This window comes from Aythya ferina (genome assembly GCF_964211825.1).
Source record: "Aythya ferina genome assembly, chromosome: W".
NCBI classification, from domain to species: Eukaryota; Metazoa; Chordata; class Aves; order Anseriformes; family Anatidae; genus Aythya; species Aythya ferina.
Window position 1 is genome coordinate 822,267 of NC_140313.1, and position 21,224 is coordinate 843,490.

The 21,224-nt window shown below is 39.3% G+C and overlaps 1 protein-coding gene across 2 annotated transcripts in view; it reads right to left on the reverse strand.

Moving 5' to 3' along the window:
• Positions 1 to 21,224, reverse strand: part of LOC311426502 (WD repeat-containing protein 7) — a 98,748-nt gene that overhangs the window by 66,476 nt on the left and 11,048 nt on the right. Inside the window, exons 7-19 of one of the 2 annotated variants that reach the window (XM_084502865.1) lie at positions 21,033 to 21,152; positions 20,694 to 20,839; positions 20,100 to 20,202; positions 18,919 to 19,057; positions 18,168 to 18,416; positions 17,807 to 18,027; positions 16,420 to 16,615; positions 15,526 to 15,740; positions 13,203 to 13,972; positions 12,595 to 12,686; positions 9,217 to 9,306; positions 7,234 to 7,352; positions 5,298 to 5,421 (exon numbers count right to left, since the gene is read on the reverse strand). In XM_084502865.1, the coding sequence (XP_084358991.1) occupies positions 5,298 to 5,421; positions 7,234 to 7,352; positions 9,217 to 9,306; positions 12,595 to 12,686; positions 13,203 to 13,972; positions 15,526 to 15,740; positions 16,420 to 16,615; positions 17,807 to 18,027; positions 18,168 to 18,416; positions 18,919 to 19,057; positions 20,100 to 20,202; positions 20,694 to 20,839; positions 21,033 to 21,152 (2,584 nt within the window). The remainder of the gene's footprint in view (positions 1 to 5,297; positions 5,422 to 7,233; positions 7,353 to 9,216; positions 9,307 to 12,594; positions 12,687 to 13,202; positions 13,973 to 15,525; positions 15,741 to 16,419; positions 16,616 to 17,806; positions 18,028 to 18,167; positions 18,417 to 18,918; positions 19,058 to 20,099; positions 20,203 to 20,693; positions 20,840 to 21,032; positions 21,153 to 21,224) is intronic. The other variant, XM_084502866.1, reaches the window with a different exon arrangement.

Below are 21,224 nucleotides of genomic sequence, written 5' to 3' on the forward strand. Positions count from 1 at the left end.
AGTAGATACTGATCTCTAATCCAAGACTTCCCGTTCCTCATCTGATGGTTCACCACTGCCAAATGAATAAATAACTAGATGCAGCAGGAAATAACAGATTTTAAGGCTTGCTTGCTTCAGTGTCCTGTCCTGTCCCGTTCCCCACAAAACCAACTTTCTCTTCTCTAATTTGTATTTGTATGCTTGCACTGACTGTGAGATATCTGCGTACGTTTAGACCACCAATGTCATGTTTCAACCCAAGATGGAGCTGGGAAAGAAGAAATATGAATAGAGGACACCATGCACAGAGTCTTCTGTGTCACCACCTTACTAGTACAAGGCTTATTTTCGTGAAAAATAGGCAATTTCTTTTGGGAAATAGGCAATTTCTTTTTTTCACAAGAAGACTTCATGAAATTGTATAGTCAGCTACTCCCCCAAATCTTCATTACAGATGCAATTATTGCCTTTAACATGGCTACAGGAGCACGACTAAGACCCCCTCCATCCTCTGCCATGCCTCAGCATGTATTTAAATGATTCAAACACTGCCGCAGAAGGCAACATAGGATGCGGCAGAGTCTTCAAATTAACATATTCTGGCGGAGCTTAAAAGTGAAAAAGCTTTAGAACTACTAAATGCACTTTCCAGCGCTATAATGACTGTAATAGATCTACAGGAACATGTTATTACTCCATCAAGTCTCCTATGTCATTTTAAAGACTATTCATATCAAACAAGTGATTTAGAGGATAAAAAAAAATGTAGCATTTTAAGAAGAATCAATTATTGTACAGGGTAGAGCTGTTAAAGTATTAACTGGTAAACAAACTTATAAAAACTAATGGAAAATGAGACAATCTGACAGATGTAAAGCAAAACAAAAAGAAGTCTTCTTAGAGTAATACACCTGTGAGATGAAAAACTGCAGAATAAAATCACAAAAGAGGTACAGAGACCTTAATCATACTCAATCCTAAGACTTTCAGCAGATCATCAGGTTGTTAGGGAACATCAGATACAAATTGCATGCATAAATCTATGCAAACTGATTAAAAACACAGCGTTAGAAAAAAAAAAAACCTTGCATTTTTATTGTGTAACTACTGAGCAGGGATAGAAAAATGAAGCCTTGATAACATAAGAAAAAAATTACAAATATGTTACTGATTATGAAGCCTTAGTTATTGTTTCAGCAAACATTACTATACATTGCAAAAACAAACAGACAAAAAAAAAACAACAAACACTGAATTAAAGAAACATTAATTTTGAAGAAACTGTTTCCTAAGATGCCATATTCAATATGCACTGGGGTAGCAGCTCCCATTTTTCTGTGTTCATCAAAATGCAAAAGCAGGTATGGGAATAAAACCAGCCGAGCACGTACTTTTTCGTTGAAGTAACTGGCAGTGTGACTGGAACAAAAGTTCTACAATCTGAACCTCTATTGTTCACAATACTCTCTCTTGCATTAGTTAAAAGATTATTTAAAGATAATCCAGTGCAAATTTGCCTTTCAAGTTCCCAAACACATTTCATCAAAAAGCTGGGAGACACGAGAGTTGGCTTGATCTTGCTGAGTAAGGTCATGTTCCAAACTGTTATTGGATCTGTGCGCTGAATATACAAATGGGGAAAAGATTTCATCTCTGTTTGCTAGTACCACACACTGGAGACATTCAAGAGTCAATTAAGCGCAGATGACTAAGTATCATATCAGCAGCAAGCTTCTATTAGTAATTAGCATTTGTTTCAATTAAAAAGGAACCTGCCATGTCCAAAAAAAAAAAAGCAATATTAGAATGTAAAAATAAAATGAATATAAGAATTATTGTAAAGCAGTGAGATGTGCTAGGCTCAAATATGCTGATAATATTTTATGCTCCTTTATTAAGAGGGGAGTTAGGGAGAAGTGGATGATGAAAGAAACAAAGTGGTATTTCTTGATCTATCATATTTCTGCTGCTTGCCTTTCTAGCATAAAACTATGCTTTTCAGAAATCCACTGCAACCATTTTGGCCATTTAAATTATTTTTATCCCCTTCAAGTCCTCCCCAGACCTTTTTTAAAAACGTATTCTCTTTTAGCAAGTCCTATATTAGAACTAAGGACACATCAGTATACTTCACTCGCTACCCGCAAGAGCAAGCTTTTTAGTTCCTTAATTATTTCATTTCTCCTTTCTGATACCACAATTATTATTCCTCTTCAGGATGTCAGCATCTTTGTGTATGCTCTCGCAGACAATAACACTATTAAATGCCATCTCTGCCCTGCCATTCAGGAGAAGCACAAACTTGGTTCAAGTTACATAGTTTTCAACACTGCTAATATAAAATAAATGAATTCCAATTTGCTACTCATCATCTGTTTTACAGCTTTTCAATATCAGTGCCTTAACAATATTGAACATTTACATTCAAGTCTTTCATTCAGCCATACTCCTTGGCTGATTTCTCTATTTTTTCCCTGCTTTAAAACCTTCTTGTTGGTTCTGATAGATAAGCTTATCCTAATTTAGTAATTAGTAAAATCCCAAGTACTGCTGTATGCATACTTGAACTGAATGCATACAAATTACTGGAGTTTTTTTTAAACCAGTCAGCCCCTAGCTATTAAACAGCTTCACAAAATCAAATGCCTTACCTGTGGCCTGAACACAGGCACGAGAGGCAGAACAAAGTATTACGCTCCCAGCTGATGCGCATGCAAAATAGGGCTGCACACTCTGCTCACGCTTTCCAATGGAAGTGTTTAAGTAAGGAGGAGTACCAGAAATGGCACAAGGATGGGAATTAGCATGAATTACCAGTTGTTTTCAAGTACCTTAAACAGAAAGTCCTTTTTTGGAACCAGTCTGCTGGCTAAAGCAAGCAGGCATTTCAAAGTAGTTTCCATACACTTCAACAACACAGTCATGCCCATAACCTTGCACCCAACAAGGTCGCTCAGCATTACCCCAGAGGAAAGAAATGAGAAATCATCAACAGTTGCTATAGCAGCTACCCCCAAGACTGAAGGGCAGCTAGAGCTGTATTGTACAAACTGAGTACAACTGACCTCAGAAAAGGATCAATTAGAAAATAAACCCTAACGTACTGAATGGCACAAATATCTGGCAGCACGGATCGAGGCTCTCTGGCATGTCCATACAACACTTCTTACCCGCTGCCTGGCTGCACGCCTAACTGCGCAACAACATCCCTGTAATAAGGCAACCGCTACATGGCTAAAGGCTGTAATTAACAACAGCTTAGCCTCACCAGCAAATTCTGAACATCACCTGAAAACAGCGTGTTCCATGTAATTTATGCATTCAATTTAGATTTAATAAGATTATTACACATCTCTCAAAAATCAATTGGTATTTAATAGAGATCCTTCCCTGAATAGAAACAACATTCTTCAGCGGAGAAAGAATCACATCTTCAGAAAAATGAATGCCTACTACTTAAAAGCAAACATTCTCATCCATTAAACTATAATTTTTTACTGCTTTGTTATGTATGGCAGGTGTGTTTATATCTCTTTGTATCTTTATATTGTGTCGTTGTTCTATAAAGGCAAGTTCCTAGGCAGATAACTGAAGGGAGTATCTTATGACGCTGACGCATCTTCCAAGAATAGATTCTTAGAGCCTGGACGATCTCTGCTTTATTATCAACAAATAAAATGAAAATAGCAGGTCTGGAGAAAAACATAGCAGTTTAAACAGTGGTCAGTAACGATTGATTTTATTTTGAGAAGGAAGATTATATTGAATATCACAGTATTAATTTGAGACATACGTGCACAGTCAGAAGCCTAATGTTTTAGTAAATACATATTTGCATGTAGTGGCTCAAGGCACACAGAAGACTTATGTGCCCTTGATAATGCTAAATTCCGTTAAAACCCTTCTCTGCCCATCAACCAACTGTTCCAAATAAGGCCAATCATTCAGAAATGCAAGCGATTTTCACAGGTTGCAAGCAAAGTATTTAAGAGAAATTCCCTGTCTCATTCCGCTTACAAGTGCAATGCTTTAATGGACAGCATTTCATCAAAAGGGATCGGCTGATTTTTAAGATAAACCCAGTCAGGTCCATAATCACACAAAACTACAAATTGTTTCACCTGACAGATTTAAGATTTTTAATTTGTATTACTTTAATGCATTTGATTTGTTCAGGTAACACCCAATCAACTAATTAGAAAAAGAAACGAGGACATGAAGATGTTAGAAAACAATTGCTATGAAAAACACTCTTTTCTCTTAAAACCACATTAAATAATTGAAGTAATTGAAGTAATGATTCGAAAGAATAGGTAATAGCATATATAATCTACACTAAGTCAGAAGGTTAGCGGGAACAGCCAGTTACCAAAAAAAGAAAATGCAGAGGCCTGCATGAAATGGCTGTTTTTTAAAATTAACAAATTTCATTTTAAATTCTCTTGCATTTTTACAAATTGCAAGAGAGATGAAAAAGGAACAGCTCTCATTCTTGATATACTTCTGGGACGATTTAAGACATCTTGGCAGATCATTGCAAGACACATCTCTGTTGCTTCTGCGCACTACACACACTTTGCAAAACCAGCTTGAGCTTCTTAAAGCCCATTAACTTTCAGTTTTAGACTTTTATGAAGTGCTCTATGTTTCAGTACCAAAGGAAGCACTGTAATCTCATGCTCACCTGATTAACCATCACCATAAATTACTGCCTAATGAATCCTCGATAACTGTTCTACCATCTCTACCCGATGTCTCCTTGCAGTGCTTGGTAATCAATGTTTCTGAACACCCAGCTGGGCTGGAGGCACGTCAGACGCCAAGCAGATGCTGATGGACATTTCCTGCATTAGCTCTTTTCAGCATCCTTCGATACTTTGGGGATACCAAAGGATCCCTTTATAGCCATTTCTATGATTTTATTATAGACTCCTTGAAAAAAAAAAAAAAACAGTCTGTGTTTTACCACCAGTACCTTGTAATTTTTTCAGCCCTTTTCATAGCAGATTTCTTCCCTGAAACCTACCAGCTGCAGCCTAGCCCCTCAGCAGCATGGATTGCCTTTGCAGAGGGCACTCCATTCCCAATGACACGTCCTGAAATGTTCTAGTTACCTGATCAGCACTAGGGATCTTTGAGCAATTTCACGATTGTGAAATCACTTTGAAAATTTCCCGGAACTGTTATATATAGCCCAAATGCATTTTTTGTAGTAGCGTTCATCAATTTGTTTATGAAATTCCTTTTTTTTTTTTTTTTTTTTTTGCCTTTATCTAGCAACCACTTGTTTTCAGATTAAAGACAGGGTTACTTACGTGATATAACACTGTCAATGTACTGTGGCAAATACGGAGCCCACGCATCAATTGTCTCTTTCCGACCTGCCTGCTCGATTCTTCTCAGTTCTGCTAACAATAAGGCCTGGGCAGCTTCTCTTACCTATAAAACCAACCGGAAAAATCACACAAACTCAAACATCAAATATTTATCAAGATGCTTTCAGTATAATTTAGCCAGAACAACAAAAAACATCACTTAAAGAAAAAAAAAAAAACAAAACAAACACAACACATATAGAATAGAAAACTGAACTAAGCTTCCAGAAAACCCACATTTTTCCCCACTCCTACTTAAATACAGAAGCAAAATAACCACCAAAATTCTAGGTTTCTAGGAGGAATTTGTGCTCACCCTTCTCTAAAACATTTCCAAAAATGTCCAGCAGAATTCCAAGATATACAAGGAGTCAGTATTTTTTCTAAATATCATGGGTGGATGTTGGAATATAGAAAAAAATCACTTAAAACCAGTTTTTCAAATGGGATACACATATCTTCTGTGTAGCATGGAAGACTGAACAACGAAACCACAGGTGAATAAATATAAAAAAAAAATTTCTAAAATTAAAATTAAAAGTCCAGCTTTTTACACCAAGAAATACAAAATACTGTCATGTGCAATTTGTCCCCCATCAAAACCTCATGTGTTCTACCTGAGGATTTCACTGCATTTATAAATACCTGACTTTTTGGTCTAAAGGCTTTTAAACACAAGGAAGTTAAGTGACTTGATCAAAAAACTGTGGGCAAGCAGGGAATAGCAATATGCTAGCTTGACACCTGAGGCTATCCAGTAACTGGGCTTCAAATTCTAATTAGCTTCAAACTAATTACCTCTTGGGAAACCATCTCAAAGTACACCCTACCTAGCCAAAGAACAGGCACCCAGGTAGCAGAAACCATATTCCCAATTCAGTCACATGGCTGCTGAAGACCTACAGCCCCTAATCCAGCTCCGTTCCTCCTTTCCTTCTTTGAAAGCTGCACAGTCAACAAAATTTTTGCCAGAACAGCATAGGTGTAGCGTTAAGGCCCGCTAGTCATTTATCAAATAGTTGGGTGACAAACCACTTACTGACTACTGTATACACGCTCCAAAAAATAAGGCAACTCAGCAGTCTCTTGGAAAAAAAAATAGTTTTTTGATCCCAACGAGATTCATAATGGAATCCTAGAAATTTTTAATCCAGTAATTTCTTTAAAAAAAAAATATGTACAGCACGTGTTTCTACCATATGCCACACAGAAGCTACAAAAACATAAGATGATTGCTTTTTCACCATTTTGACAGGTTAGCTGGAAAACTGCCCTCCTGAATCTGCAATAAACAACTCCAGGATCTTGTGTCCAAAGGAATCAGTAACTTTTTATATCGAGGAGAAATGTGCTTAATAAAAGACAACACCACATAAGAGTTGTGCACAGCTACATTCTGTTTGCATAAATAAAAAAGTAACTAAAGGTTCAAATACTTAATATTGTTTGCAAGATATGGGTCATTTCTGCTGCTCTTCCTAGCAAATCCCCCACTCCTTCCTCCCCGGGTGCCCCTGGCAGTGCACGGAGCTCCTGGTGCTGGGTGACTGAGCCTTTCCAATGGGTTTTCTGGTGGTTTACTCTCATAAATCTCTGCTCCGTAAACCTCTACTCCCATAAATCTGGCCACCCTGCCCTTTCCAGCAGCAGCAGGATGACGCCCAGTGGCCAGCGGGGTACTCACAGGTCCCTGCTGTCAGCGGGGCAGGGGCAGCAGCAGGGTGCTGGGACCTGCCTGGGCCAACCAAGCCCCTCGAAAGTAAGATTTTAAAAGGTGGACTGGTATTTGAGCACACACAATTTTGGACTTTCAGAATTGAGCACTGAGTAGAGGCAGGAAGAGCAGCTATCCCCAGCCCCAAACTAGAGAAGTCACCTCCAGGCAGCGGTCCTGCCAGCGGCGGGCCAGCATCTCCAGGAGAGGAGGTCGGAACTTGTCCAGCCCCAGCAGGTCGGGGAGCATCACGCAGTGCATAGCGGCCAGCTGGCTCCACCCTGGGAAAACACAGCAGGACAGCGAGGTGAAGGCAGTAACACCAGACAGACACCACGTATAAAATGCAAGAAAGTAAATTCACATCGGCCACTGGCCTGGTACACGTTAAGTCTTCAGGAGAAGGCGGGAGAAAGAAGGGAAACAAATAAAAACCAATTTTGCAGCAGAATGAGAGATTTCTCCCTTCTGCAGCCGGACCCCCAGGCACTGCACGTGCCCCCTGCGCCAGGCGGGGACACGAGGAGCTCCTCCGGGACCGACTGTGCGCCCCAAAGAGCTGCTCAGAGCTCCACGCCAGCAGGAGATTGTGCTTAATTGGGACTGGTTTGAGACAAATATCCCTCTTTCTTCCCATCCCCTCGCAAAAAGACTTCAGAAGAGTAACAGTGCCCAGTGAAAGGCTTGGACTGTCAGCTTGCAACCTTCAGAGTATGCCCAACACACACACTGCACACAAAATGCTCTCAGCATGAGCGCTGAGCACAAGACTAATTTAAGTGATCTGTTCAAACAATAATTGCCATTATTTTACACAACGTCCTACATGCAACTTTAATTCAGTTATATAATCCAGTTACAAAACACTACGCGCATGAGTTACCATTTGAAAGATTATAGACTTTTCTGGCCCATTTTAAAAGGTATGCAAACGCATAAAAGCACGTGTTTGTCTGCCCTCCTCGTCTTCCCATCTAAACCTTACTTGAACGAGCTTACTTCAAGTACACTCCTACTATAAAGCTGTGACATTACGTAGTTATAAAATGTACGGGTGAGCATATCAAGCTCAAATGACACGGATCATAAAAATGCTTGTGATGTACTTTACACAAAGAAATCTCGTAGCATTCTGCTCTACATTGACTTGATAAACCTGAGAAGTACTTCAGGCAAGCACATAGATCTATATTTTTAATTTGTCAGCAATTGCGAACATAAAAACCTAAATGTTTTAACGAATAAAGCTCTTCATGACGCTACAAGAAATCATTTCATACTTGAAACTCCTGCGTGAAAGCGCAAATTTATGGCTTGGCAATAAAAGGCATTAAAACAAAGGCTTAGGAAGTGATAAAAGGGGTTGGTTTCTGTTTGGTTTCTGTTTTCTGATTGTTTGTTTGCTTTTTGTGCCAATCTTTGGGTCAGGAAGGCATTCTTCACAATGTAGATAAACATTTACTAGAAGAAACAAACCAACAAATGCAAACCCCAAGTAGTTTAACTAAATCATTTCTGTTTTCATAAACCAAAATGTAAGTGACTTGCAATGATTTTGTTTCTCTTTCCTTTTAAAAGGACTGTGACATTTTTTCAGCCTTTTGGTTTGCAACGTGAACTACAAAATGCTGTTGCTCGCTCGTCCCCAAAGCAGACGAGTGCCAGGTGCTCGTACCAGAAGGGACCCTTCAAGGCTCCAGACAGGGCTGAACCTTTGCACCAAGCAGCAGCAGCTACGTCCACAAGGGAGATGGGAAATGTCACCCAAACGGAATACAAACCACACGGAGTGCAGCTTCTTTCATTCATACCTCAGCAGTGGGAAAAGGCATTTCTATTTTCCCTACTTAAAAAGGGTCTTAGGCTTTTTCCTCCAAAGGCAACAGCAAAACCAAACAGGATCTGAAATGCAACCTTTGATACAGCGTTGAGAACTGAACAGAAAGGAAGCCCAGGACAGACAAACCAGATCTCCTCACCCTCTGCCAGCATTAATGGCAAAGAACACAGAAATAAACCCACTGCCTCTGTATCTCACAAAGAAAAGTATCTACACAGACCAAACTAAAGTCGTGTCGTAACAATGATAAAGGACATTAGTTGAAAGCAAAAGACAAATAGATAGAAAAAATGAGGAAAGAATACCTTCATTTACTAAGAAACAGGTATGTAAAGTAGGAGCAGTGTCAGAGCCAGAGTGACCAGCTTCAGTGCTAGAAGAAACAGCAGGAGCAACTTGCAGAGGAAAGAAGAAGAAAGAAAGAGAAAAAAATAGGAGAGTGAGGATAGCAGCTTCTGGAAAACAGATTAGTATCACTGAAGAATGACAAACAAAACTGGAGGAAACGGTGATAATACTCAACTTAAAAAAAACTCTCTAGGCTGTACAAGAAGTGCAATGTCAGTGAGAGGAAGACATGCAACCGCAGAGAAACACAGATACACTAACATAAACTTGTGTGTTTTGAAAAGAAAGTACCTGTAAGTAAAAAAAAAAAAAAATATAAATCCAAGTATGTCCTTAGAAAGCTGGGATTTGGTTTGGCATAACAGTTGACTAGGAGTTTAAAACCAGGAGTTTCACTTTTGTTCTTGTTTTTCCCCATCTCTAGATAGATTTGGAATTTGGACTACACATTAAAAAAAATAATTTTGAAATAGCCCCTTTTAAACCTGGGCTGTCCCACCTGTTCTACTAAAATGCCATAGGATGCATCACTGCTGGCTAGTTTGAACGTAGTTCCATTTGAAACGTGTCCATTCAGAGAAGTTTAAACCTGAACAAAAGAAAGGACTACAAACATAAAGCAGCAGCATATAAACCACGCTGCGTAAGACTACAGGGAAGCAAACACAAAAGAGCACAGGTCAAGCACGTCCTCAAAGCCAGAGCTGTGACGTGTTCATGTTGTGAGCTGCGTAATTTCTCGGTGCAAACGCAATTTAAAAGCAGTTCTAAACATTAGACTTCCACTAATGCTCATTACTTAACATTATCACATGAAAAGCTGCGCAGACCTTATGGCATACACATGCCACAACCAGAGGTCAAGGCGGGGATTTACAGGTCACTCTCTGACACTTCCTTCCTATAGAGAAATTACCATATGTCATGCACAAGCATCTGCAAATTAATCCCCCACTTTTATTCCGTTGCAGAACGACAATGGGTTCAGGCTCCTGAACATATTAAGCATTGTCTCCTGAATGGGCTGTTTGCTTTTCATGCAGTGAACTTCTTTTGTCGCTGCGGGACATCTGCATCCAAGCTACTTTGTCCGTCCCTTCCACACGAACGCAGCCCGATGGCACGTGCACGGGGACACCGCCACCAGCGCGCGACAAAAGGGACTTCTGTAGCTGCATGAAAGCAGCTAGTCGGCGTAAGAAAAAGCACACCGCTGCTTTTTGTTGTTGCTTTCTTAAAACAAAACTCAAGCCTTTGAAGTTTTCCTTTCTGACCTCTTTTGCCGTTGTCGTCCTCCCCCTGCAAGTGTCAGTAATTATAACAATCACTGCGATGGAAGCAGCTGGCCCCGGAGCTGCGGAGCACGGAGCGCTGCTGATCTCGGGACAAATACAGGTCAAAGAGATGGAGATCAAGCATGTCATAACACGCATTAATTGTATCTGTACTAATTGATTTTTTAAGAATAAGCACTCGTAATTTATGAGTGGTGAGATGCTGTAAGTAGCACACAGCGGGAGGCAAAGGTAAACTTATGACCTAAGGGTGCCATTCAAACAAAAACTCAGCTCTCCCCAGGAGCATGCAAGACATGCCACCAAACATAGGAAAAACCAAAACAAACCAACAAAAAAACCCACAAAAATAAAATTTTAGGAACAAGAGTATTTTTCTATATATTTGACGATGCACAGAATTTAATTTTATCAATTGTTTTTCATTCCCTATTGGGTAACTGATCACCATGATCAGCAAAGCTAGTTCTAAGAAAAATTGCATAGTTTTCACTTGGGAAAGGATAACCCCAGTGTAACTGTACCTTAAAAACAAAAAACAGATCCTCTGTGCGAAATAGCTTTTCTGGCATTGAATTTGCCATACTGACACCATCTTCAGTAAATCCTGACCTCTCAAATACAGATCTTTCAAAGAAAAAGCAAGCAGCTGGGGAAAAAAGTCCACATGTTGAAACAGCTCTACTTGGCTTTTTATTCTTATTTCTACTTTTTGTTATTGACTGCTACTTCTCTATTTATGCAGCAAATTTGATCGTGAAAAGAAAAGCTTTATGCTCATCACTCCTGAAACTGACTTCCCCTTTCCAAACACAGATCACCAAAAATAAATTAGCAAAAGAATACACACACGTGTTGCTGATGTTTCCTCCTGGGATACAAATTTTCCTCCTTTTTGGATGTGAATGATGAAAGTCACAGAGTTGATGGATGAAGTTACCTGTTGTGCTTACCAGCTTTCTAGCACAAGAGCACTTCCATGGTTTAAAGATATAAGTAAGAATGTACGTGAAGGATATTCAAAATATTAAAGATAAATATCCATAAAATATCACAATGAAAGAGCATTTGTATTCTGCAAAATGCAACCATTTCACAAACTGTAAGTTTCTCCATAGTCATGTAGCTTGAAAAGACAAAGTTTTAATAGTTAGCTATAACAGTTAAGGGTTTATTTTTATTTATTTATTTTTAATTAAGAAAGAAAGTTTCAAATGAGTCCGAAAGATATTTTCTTTATAAATTAGTGAAAAATAAAACACATAATGGGAAAAAAACAAACAAACAAACACAAAACACTGCTCTTCTGCCCTACATTCTATCTATATGCACATATTCTGGCCTTACACCCAGAAAACCTCCGAGGAGTGGTGATAAGAGCAGTGATGTACACGTTCCCTCTTTGTTTCATCAGGCAGGAGGCACACATGACCAAGCTCACACTTGGACGTGCCCCCCACCCACCAACCCCCCTGCTGGTGCAGGCTTCGTGCCCCCTGCCCGGCCCACGGGAGGTGGTGTGGGGAGCTCTGGCTTCCCCAGCTGCCGCACTGCTCTTTCCAATGGGCACCTGCTCCTGAGCTGGGCACTAAGACAAAAGTGGCCCCACCGTGATGTTACACACATCTAACTTGATTTTTGGCATCGACTCATTTGCTGCATGGAACAGCAGCTCTGTAATTTAGAGAGCAAGCAGGGAGGAGCTGCCTCCTCCTCCTCTGTCCCTCGCAGGACAGCTTCTGTGTGCTCCCACCACCTGGAGGAAGCTCTGCTCACTGCTCTGCTCCAGTGCAAAATTCAATTCTCATCGGGTGTGAGCCGTCTTTCCATATCACATGTTCTTCTACGTCTTAAACCTGGCCACTGTACTTATGACAGAGAAAATGCAGACTACTAAAGGACCCTTCAACATCATACATCAACCTTCTTCCTCCCATGTAGAAGCTAGCAGTATGGTTAATCACATGAGAGTAAGGTGAGAACTTCAGTGTCAGGAGCTGAAATGACATATCAAATTGTTCTGAAGAAAGTCATTTTTACCTTGCTTAATTTGTCCTTGAGCTGCGTGACTTGCTGCCATCGAAGGAGGTGCCTTCACTTTTGTCATCTCTGGAGTGCCAGGCCGAGGCGGCCTAAACATAACATGCATGAAGGGGAGAGGAAGGAAGACAAGGGAGGAAAAAAAAAAAAAAAAGAGGGAGGGGAGGATTATTTGCTAAAACAGTTTGACTAAACAAACTTTGAAAGGCAATCCTGTAAAGCATGATGCATCTCATTTACAGGTCCTAGCTTACTCCTTGGGGATGAAAAGTTTGTCTGTATGTTTTGATCTGTTCAGAATTTGACCTACTCTTTAATCTATTTAAAACTAAAACTCAAAGAGGACAAAACTGGCCTCTCATTCCTACTGGCACAAACGTTACTCTAACTCCACATCATATTAAGTTTGTAAGTTATATAACTCAATTAAAAGCAATAAAGTTACTTTGGCACAAAAAATGCTTTAGTCATGATAAGAAGAAATGCACTCTGATCATCTGGGAACCAAAGGCTGCCATAATACCAAAAGGCTGGCAAAATAAAGCACTGTATCAAAGTAGAGACTCTGAAAGCAAGTTGCTGTGAGTTAAAGGGAGTGCTTTCCCTACCTGGTCGGGCCTTTCTTCATGTGGTCTCCAATGAAAGTTGCATTCGTCATGCTCATCAGCGTGTTTGCCAGCGAGATGACAGACAGGAGGTGCTGAGTGGTGACTGCACGCGACACTCCGTACGTCCCCTTTCCCAGTCCTTCTGTAATGGACATCTTCCTTCCCAGCTCCACGCCCTCGTAGGATGGCTTACCTACAGACTGGTTGTAACCGGGGAGCATCAGAGACATGTGGCCACCTCTGGACAGGAGGCCAAAGGACACGGAACAGTGCGGCTTAAGCATCCCCAGGCGATCAAGGCAAAGCTCATCTAGAACAGAATTCAAGCCCCAGGCATGAAGACACGACATAAAAAGCTTTGCTGTATCCATGGTTAGATTATACTCTAATAAAGTTAATGGTTTAGATTTGCTAGAGCGATATTCCGGGTCACCATCTTCTCTTCTCTGCCTTATCGATTCTTCATCCTCATCCTCGTCGTCGAGGAGATGCTCTTTGATATTCTCTTTGATCGTCTCCTTGACCTGCTGGAAGAGGACGGCTGCTCGTTTGCCAGTCAAAAAGGAGCCTCCTTTGTCAGAACCACCAGATGCCTTCTGCAAATTCTCCGGAGAAATGAGTGCACTGTTGGGTCTCGAGGCCTCTTCGGTCAGCAGCTGAATAATCAGGGCCTCCACATCGAAGAAGAGCACGTGTATATCTGGATCTGTTAAGTTAGTCTTTATAGCTTGAACCATCAGGGAGTTATGCGAATATTTAGGCAAGTTCCCCTACAAAAATAAAAGAAAATAAAAGGTATTTCAAAATTTTAACTGGATAACCGTCTTTATACTTCTCTTGGATTTAATTCACGAATTGAGGAAGCTCTGTGTGAACAAAGTTTGAAAACTCGCAGGGTACGAAACATGAAAATCATTCTAAGATGCTTCACTGACATTCTCATAAGATCGGGAATTTCAGAGCTGTGATCAAGTATTGCAGACCTAATTAATATACGTTAATGCTATAACACTGACACTCAGAGGATTCAGTATGAACACCGGCACACAAGCCTGGGCACTCAGATATTTGGAAAAACAAGGTGACACCATTCCAAAGAATATCCTGTGCAAGGGACCGCTCTTTTCCAAACAGAATAGGATGCAGGAAGGTTATAAATAAATAAATAAATAAATAAATAAATAAATAAATAAATAAATAAATAAAGCTCGAAGCAGATCTCTGCTGCTCTCTGCTGGTCAGAAGCCAGACTGCCAGAACATCAGAAGCCTGCATTTATCAAGAGAAAAACAAAAGAAAGAAACAAGCAAACAAACAAACACAAGCTCGTGTTTGCAAACACAAGCAGTTCTTTCAGCACACATTTTTCATAATATGATTACTTCTTTATCAACCTTTAGCTTCTTGGGTTTGCTTCTGCATGCGTAATTGTTTTCCCTTATTGACTGGGCAAAAACTACCCCTGCTAAAGGATTTAATGCGGTCACAAATGAAACTTAACACCAGTCTCATATCTACAGATTTTAATCCCTAGCATAAATAAAGTTGAGATAATAAAAACCTAGCTATGGCAGTGTTTTGAAAACGTGAAACTATTTCTTTATTGTCAGGATATTCTTTCTTCTCTCTCTCAATACCTCAATCATCCTCTCACATGCAATACAAAAAAATCTTCCTTCAGAGAAGTACCAACGTACACACCTGAACATAGAAATTGTTTGTTCTTAACAGACATCTTGGTATTAATGCATTAAGCACATACTGACATAGAAAATATCACGTTTTGTTTTGTTTTTAATGTTGATCAATATATTTGCAATCTCAAAACGGCAGTAACAGGTTTAAAGAAAGATATTTTAATGTCTTTTGCAAGCCACATCTCTATAGGAAATGCAAAAGAAGCATTACAGTTATAAGAGGTGACCAGCAGGTTCACAGAACCGTGGAACAGCTGAGGCTGAAGCGCTCCAACCCTTTGCAAAAACAGGACCGTGCCCAGGCCAGCTTTGAGCATCTCCAAGGACGGACACTCCAGAGCCTCACCCCATGCAGCCAGTTCCAGTGCTCTGCTGCCCTTGCAGTAAAGAGAAGCCTTCTTATGTTCAGACTGAAATTTCCCATTTCAATTTGTGCTCCTGGTCTTCCAGGGCTTACCCAATGGCAGGTAAAGTTAGTTTATGCCTTCCTATTAAAATTTCAGGGTGGTTTGGATAAGATCCTTTCAGTTACAGTGACGAAGACTTGCTATATTTTACTGAATGACATACGAAAATAAATTGCTTGGATACTGCATTAGAAACAGACAAGCTAGAGCAGAACTTACTTTGTCGGATGCCTCAGAAGCTAGCAGGTTAGTGGCAAGAGTCTGCAGTTTTTGATGTGCCACGTTTTTCAGAGCAGCCAGGCTCCGCCGAGTCATGGCTTGCTTCAGGTTGACAGCGGGATGACTGAGGGAGTCCACGGCCGCTGGAACTGCCTCATCACAGGCATTCAGGATTTCTACTGCTGTTATTCCCATCACACACCTGTCCAGTGCACCTTCAAATGTTTTGGAAAGCATTAGTTTAAGCAGGAACAATTCAGAACGTGCAGAACATTTTAAGTACAACAACATTCAAAAATAATTTACACCTCAGGATGCAATGGATAAAGCTTTCTGTTAACAGAAAGTTTTAGAAATCTAATTCCCAAAGGAATGGATTTTTCCTGAGTTTCCATGAGACAGAAGTCTTAGGGCTCATTCTTACTGTCTTCTAAACAGCGCGTTAGCCCCTTTAAAAACAAAAGGAAGGGAAACACAAACCAGACAGACAATAAAACTTAGGATTATTCTTTACTTTGCAGATGAAGAAACTATTGGAGATATAAGGTGCTGCATTTCTACACCAAGCTTTCAAGAAAACTGCTGAGGAAGCATGAATGCTAATAAACTAAGAGGACGCTACACGTGCAGCTAACATCTTAACTGTTCTCTGTAAAGGTAAGTAGGAAAGATATGGAGGGAGAAAAAGCCAGAGGAAGCTATACTCCTCCAAAAACAAGTGAGTTATTCTAAATAAATGTTTTAGTATTTGATCTACAAATTTGGGGAACATGGGGAGAGCTAGATATCTAAAAAAAATGCGTGAAAAAAATTAACGAGTCTCAGATGCACCTTGCCCAGATTACCAAGTATTATTAAAAATTTTGATCAAACAATGTCTGAACTAAAACTTACCAGTATCCATTTGCCAGACGTACACAGAGCCATCTGAACATCCCACTACCAGGTAGTCATCAGAAGGCCTCCATTTTATTACTTGAATAGGGAAGAGGTGACGGGATGCCAGCATGATGCATTTTTTCTCCCGCAGGCTCAGAAGACCTACCGAGTGATCACTGGCAACAGAGCAAACGCAGTGCTGGACTCTTGCCTTAAAAATGAAAAAATAAATAAAGATTAATCATAAGGCAGGTAAGGTAGGCAGTTCAAGAATCTCTTCTTCACTGGCTGAAGTATAATGATCAACAACCTATTTTATAAGCAAACGCAGGCACATAGATCTATGGCAAAACTTGCTGTTATCACTGGGAACAGATTTTCATTTGCAGAAATTCTCTTGAATCCAACGACCTGCAGGTCATAAAGAGCAAACAGGTACGAGAACATCCTGCCTTCTGAGCATAACCACGCGATATCGCTACCTTGGCAAAATGTTATGCCCTGAACCAATAACGTCACTTCATGGTCACGGCCAGAAATTTCTCAACCTTTCCAGAAAAAGGAAACTATTTTCTACCAACATGTTTTTCAAATGTTTAAAATCTGAAGTAATTGCGTAGGGTTCAAAAGAATCATAAAAATAATACTTCACCAGCCAATAAAATACAGACTACTTACTCTCAACCCTGTCACTTTTATTTAATTTTTTTTTATGCTAAAGGCCAAAATATTTTAGCTAATACTGATGCATATTTATTAGTAAAAGAAAAAAGAGACTAGAGGCATTTTGATTTATAATCCAGAATAGGCATGTCCCTGCACATACACTAATAGAAACACTGCTACAGGTGAAGTTATTCAAAGAACTTCAAATAGGTTTCATAGCTTTGCATTTTCTTCTGGCTCTCCTTAGACTTGGATTATATGCTAATACTTCAGTTTTAATTTAAACTTTCACATCTACACATGGTTTAGATTAACATGCTAAGTCACAGACGTTTTCAAAGGTGACATCCAAGGAAGGTTAGTGTCTCAGCAGAGCTAGCAGTGCAGAGGTACAGGAAACAGGCTCAGGAAAAAGAAATATGAAAATGAGGATAAAAAAAAAAAAGCAGAACGTTAAAGAAAAAGGGAACAAGAAGGGAAGGGAAAAAAAGGAAACAAAAGGCAAGGAAACTGTGTTGAGCAAAAAAAGGAGAACCCATGGTTCTCAAATAAACCTGTGTCATATTACACATTAAATTATTTCTGTTCATTCAATTTATCAAAAAAATAAACCAACAAAACAAAACAAACCACATTCAAAACCTATGGGCTTATGGGCCAACTGGTGGGGAACAGCTGCCATAGCTTTCATGGGAAGTGTAAGACAAGTTATGAGGACATATTAGTTAAAACTTACACTACAGTTTTCTGGTGGAACTAGAAGCTGTGTAATTTCTCCACCATGTACACAGAAGATATGTTTCATCTCTCCAGAAAATATATCCCACATGATGACTGAGAAATCCACACCACCTGAGATCAAATACCTTTGATCATAACGAGAAGAAACCTGATGAGGATACAGTAAGCATGTAATTTTGTTTCGATGGCCTCTGAGAGTCCGGTGAGGTGGCCAGCCTGAGGAATTGGGAAAGGTCGAGGGTACGGGGTGGGGAAGGATGAAAAAGAGAAAAAAAATAATTTTTGATAGAACAATTGATAAATTAGATCGCACACACTGCAATCCAGCTGTGCTTTTCAAAAGCTTATTAGCATACCTCTCCGAAGCATATGCTCTCCTTGCAAAAGCTGAACTATAGCAGTTTGTGTCGCTGGCACAATAACAATGCTTCCGTCCTCCCGACCGCAGACCAAACGCCCGTGTGCTGGGATATACACACTGGCTGTAACTTTAAGTGGTTCATTGAAGTTTGGTATTAAGCTTAGTTGGTCTATAATCCCAGCTGGGCGAGGCGTAAGTTTATCAAAAGCTTCCTGCAGGGATATTGAAGTTGTTGTTTGCAGTCCTGTTTAGAAAAAAAGGAAAAAGAAAAAAGAAAAACTATTCATGGACCAAAATAGGAATGCTTTTCTTGGAAGATTTCAAAGTTAAAATACACTGTGCTACAACACCATGTAAAAAATATTGGAGATCGATTCACTGACCTGAGGGAAGCTGCAGCAACACACAGAAACAATACATGGGAGAGAACTGGAAAAGTATATGATTTAAGCAACAAAAGGAAGTTATGTAGGCAGGCAACAATGACCATCGCTGGTATTTGGAAAAAAAGGCCATTAAAACTTAATACCTGAAAAGTGTTCAGAGTAAATTTAACTTTTTAATATGTGATCAAAATCTTAAGTAACTGCAACTCTTAAAAGAAGCAATGAAAAGAAAAAAAGTACACCAAAAAAAGCTTCTTGGATTTATAGGAAAAGCAGCAGTGCTTTATCCAGCAACAAAAGCTGTAACAAAATAGAGATACCCGTAAAAAGACCTAGCAAGAAGACGTAACTGTGTAATACCTTCTGCACTATCTTGTTCAAGATTTTCAGGCATACTCCAAATAGACAGTCTTCCTGAAGAGTCTCCTTGGATTAGCAGCTTATAGGACAGCTCCCTACGTCTGCAGAAGAATCGAGTAACTGGGGGACATATAAGTAACTGGTAAAAAATAAAATAAAATAAATTAGAACAACTTCAGACATATGCAAACCATGCACGAATCTGAATATTTATTTTTCCCACATAAACTGCTGTACATTTTGAAAGTAGAACAAAAGACGGCTATTCTATGCTTTATCTTTTTTTTATAGAAGGAAGAATAAATACAGCCATACAAATTAGAAGACACTGTGGTTAATTATGAAAAAGTAACAGTTTTAGGGGGAAAATATGCATATATAATAACTATGTGTTTTATATACATACCTCTCTCTCTCTATATACATATTCTAAAATTGTTAACATTTCAACTGTAGTGGTAAGCTGGAGATACATTACTCGATGAGGAATGTGGCCATAAGAGAAAAGGAAGTTATAATGTTAACAAATAAACACAGTAGATCAAACCTATACATGTTTAAATGCCCAAATTTGGCAACAGATTAAATGGTTGTGGTTAAAAAGGGATCCATACAATAGTCTTACATTAACAGTATTTGTAAATGAGACAACTATTTAAACCTAGTAGTACACATGACTAGGTGCATCGCACAACAGTCACAAAATGTATTAGTTTATAGCAGATACAGTTCATAAATAACATAAAAACAAGTATAGTTAAATGAGCATTTTAGCCAGAATTGGCTTTTCTTTACTTTGCAAGAATCTAAGCTTGCAAACTCAAAGTTGTGACTCTCAAAGCCCTTGCTCAGTGACTGCCTAATCATCATGCACATCACGACTTGACTTCTGCTCCAGCACTGATGAATGATAAACTGTTAGCTTACAAGAACTGAAGATTCACTTGACCATAGACTAATCTCTGCATTTATTTGAAAACCAACAAGAACCAAAACAAAGAAACAAAATAGCAGGGAAATTACATCTGTTTTTCTTCCAAACGTCTATGTTCTCCAGCTAAAGAGGACATTCTGAAGGTCTACTTAGAAAGAGAAGAAAATGTCATGAAGTATGCATATTTAAACTCTCTCAAGGAGAAATACTGACCATAAATGAAAACCCCAAAGAAACGTGTTTTTACCTGTTTATCTGCTCTGTCCAATACGCTGTACAATAAAGGAGGATTTAGATTTTCTACAGCTTTCCCCACATCGCTGCGAAATGAATCACTAGCTGGTAGACAGCTGGGTTTAAGAACGAAAAAAAAAGGAATAAAATTTATTGTATGACTGAAGTGATCACTCTATCAATAGCTAACTAAATAATATGCTAGATTCTTAAGCAAAAACAGTATCTAAGCCCTTAAACACTGCATTTTCAGAGTTCAAAGTTTCAGAGCTTAAAAGAGTACAGAGTTTCCAAGTTCAGAACATTTGGCTTCTTGCTCAGGACCAAACCACACCAAACTCAAGTATTCCTCCAACATACCACCGGGTAGATCTGCATACTTCTTTATGCTGTGATGGCACATGAAGGTCACAAAGGATTTCTCGTCTGACTTATGTGAGAATACTGGAGGCTCTATATGATAAAACTGCATCTCCACCCAGAACAAAGAAATGTTTGCATATCACAAACTAAAAGATGTAAAAAGAAAACCATTCAAACCATTCAAAATGTCTCATGCTTTAATCTTAAAAAAAAAAATAAGGAATCAGAGCATTTCATTGAGTACCTGGGTGGTAATTTATATATGAAACTTTGTCCATCTTCTGTCCACACAATGACTTTATCAGCCGACACAAAGTCGCCACCAGTCCAGGTCTGTTCATTTTCACTAGGGAGCGAGCATAAAAGGGAATAATCTCCAGCATCAAAAACCTGAAAAGAAACAGAAAAGTCTATCAGTCATCAACCAATTGCAGATTAAAATGCCCAGGCAGCAGCTAATTGCAGTTTCCACACACACATATTAAAAGGATTTAGGACATCTTGATCTGAATGTCTTACTGGCAATTTAATTACACGAGGTGCTACAGTGAGAATAAGCGAGTGTTTGTTCAGCTTTCCTTACCCTCCAGTACTTGGAGCACACCACCAACAACGACCGCTGGGTAAATGAGCAGAAAGAGATGCTTTGACAGTTCTGACAATAAATAGGTTTTGACTCCTCTTCAAATATCGGTGTGGTATCCTGAAAAAAAATAAACAGGCAAAGTAATTACATTAAATTATCTCCATTTTATTTAAAAAGCCTGCAGACTGT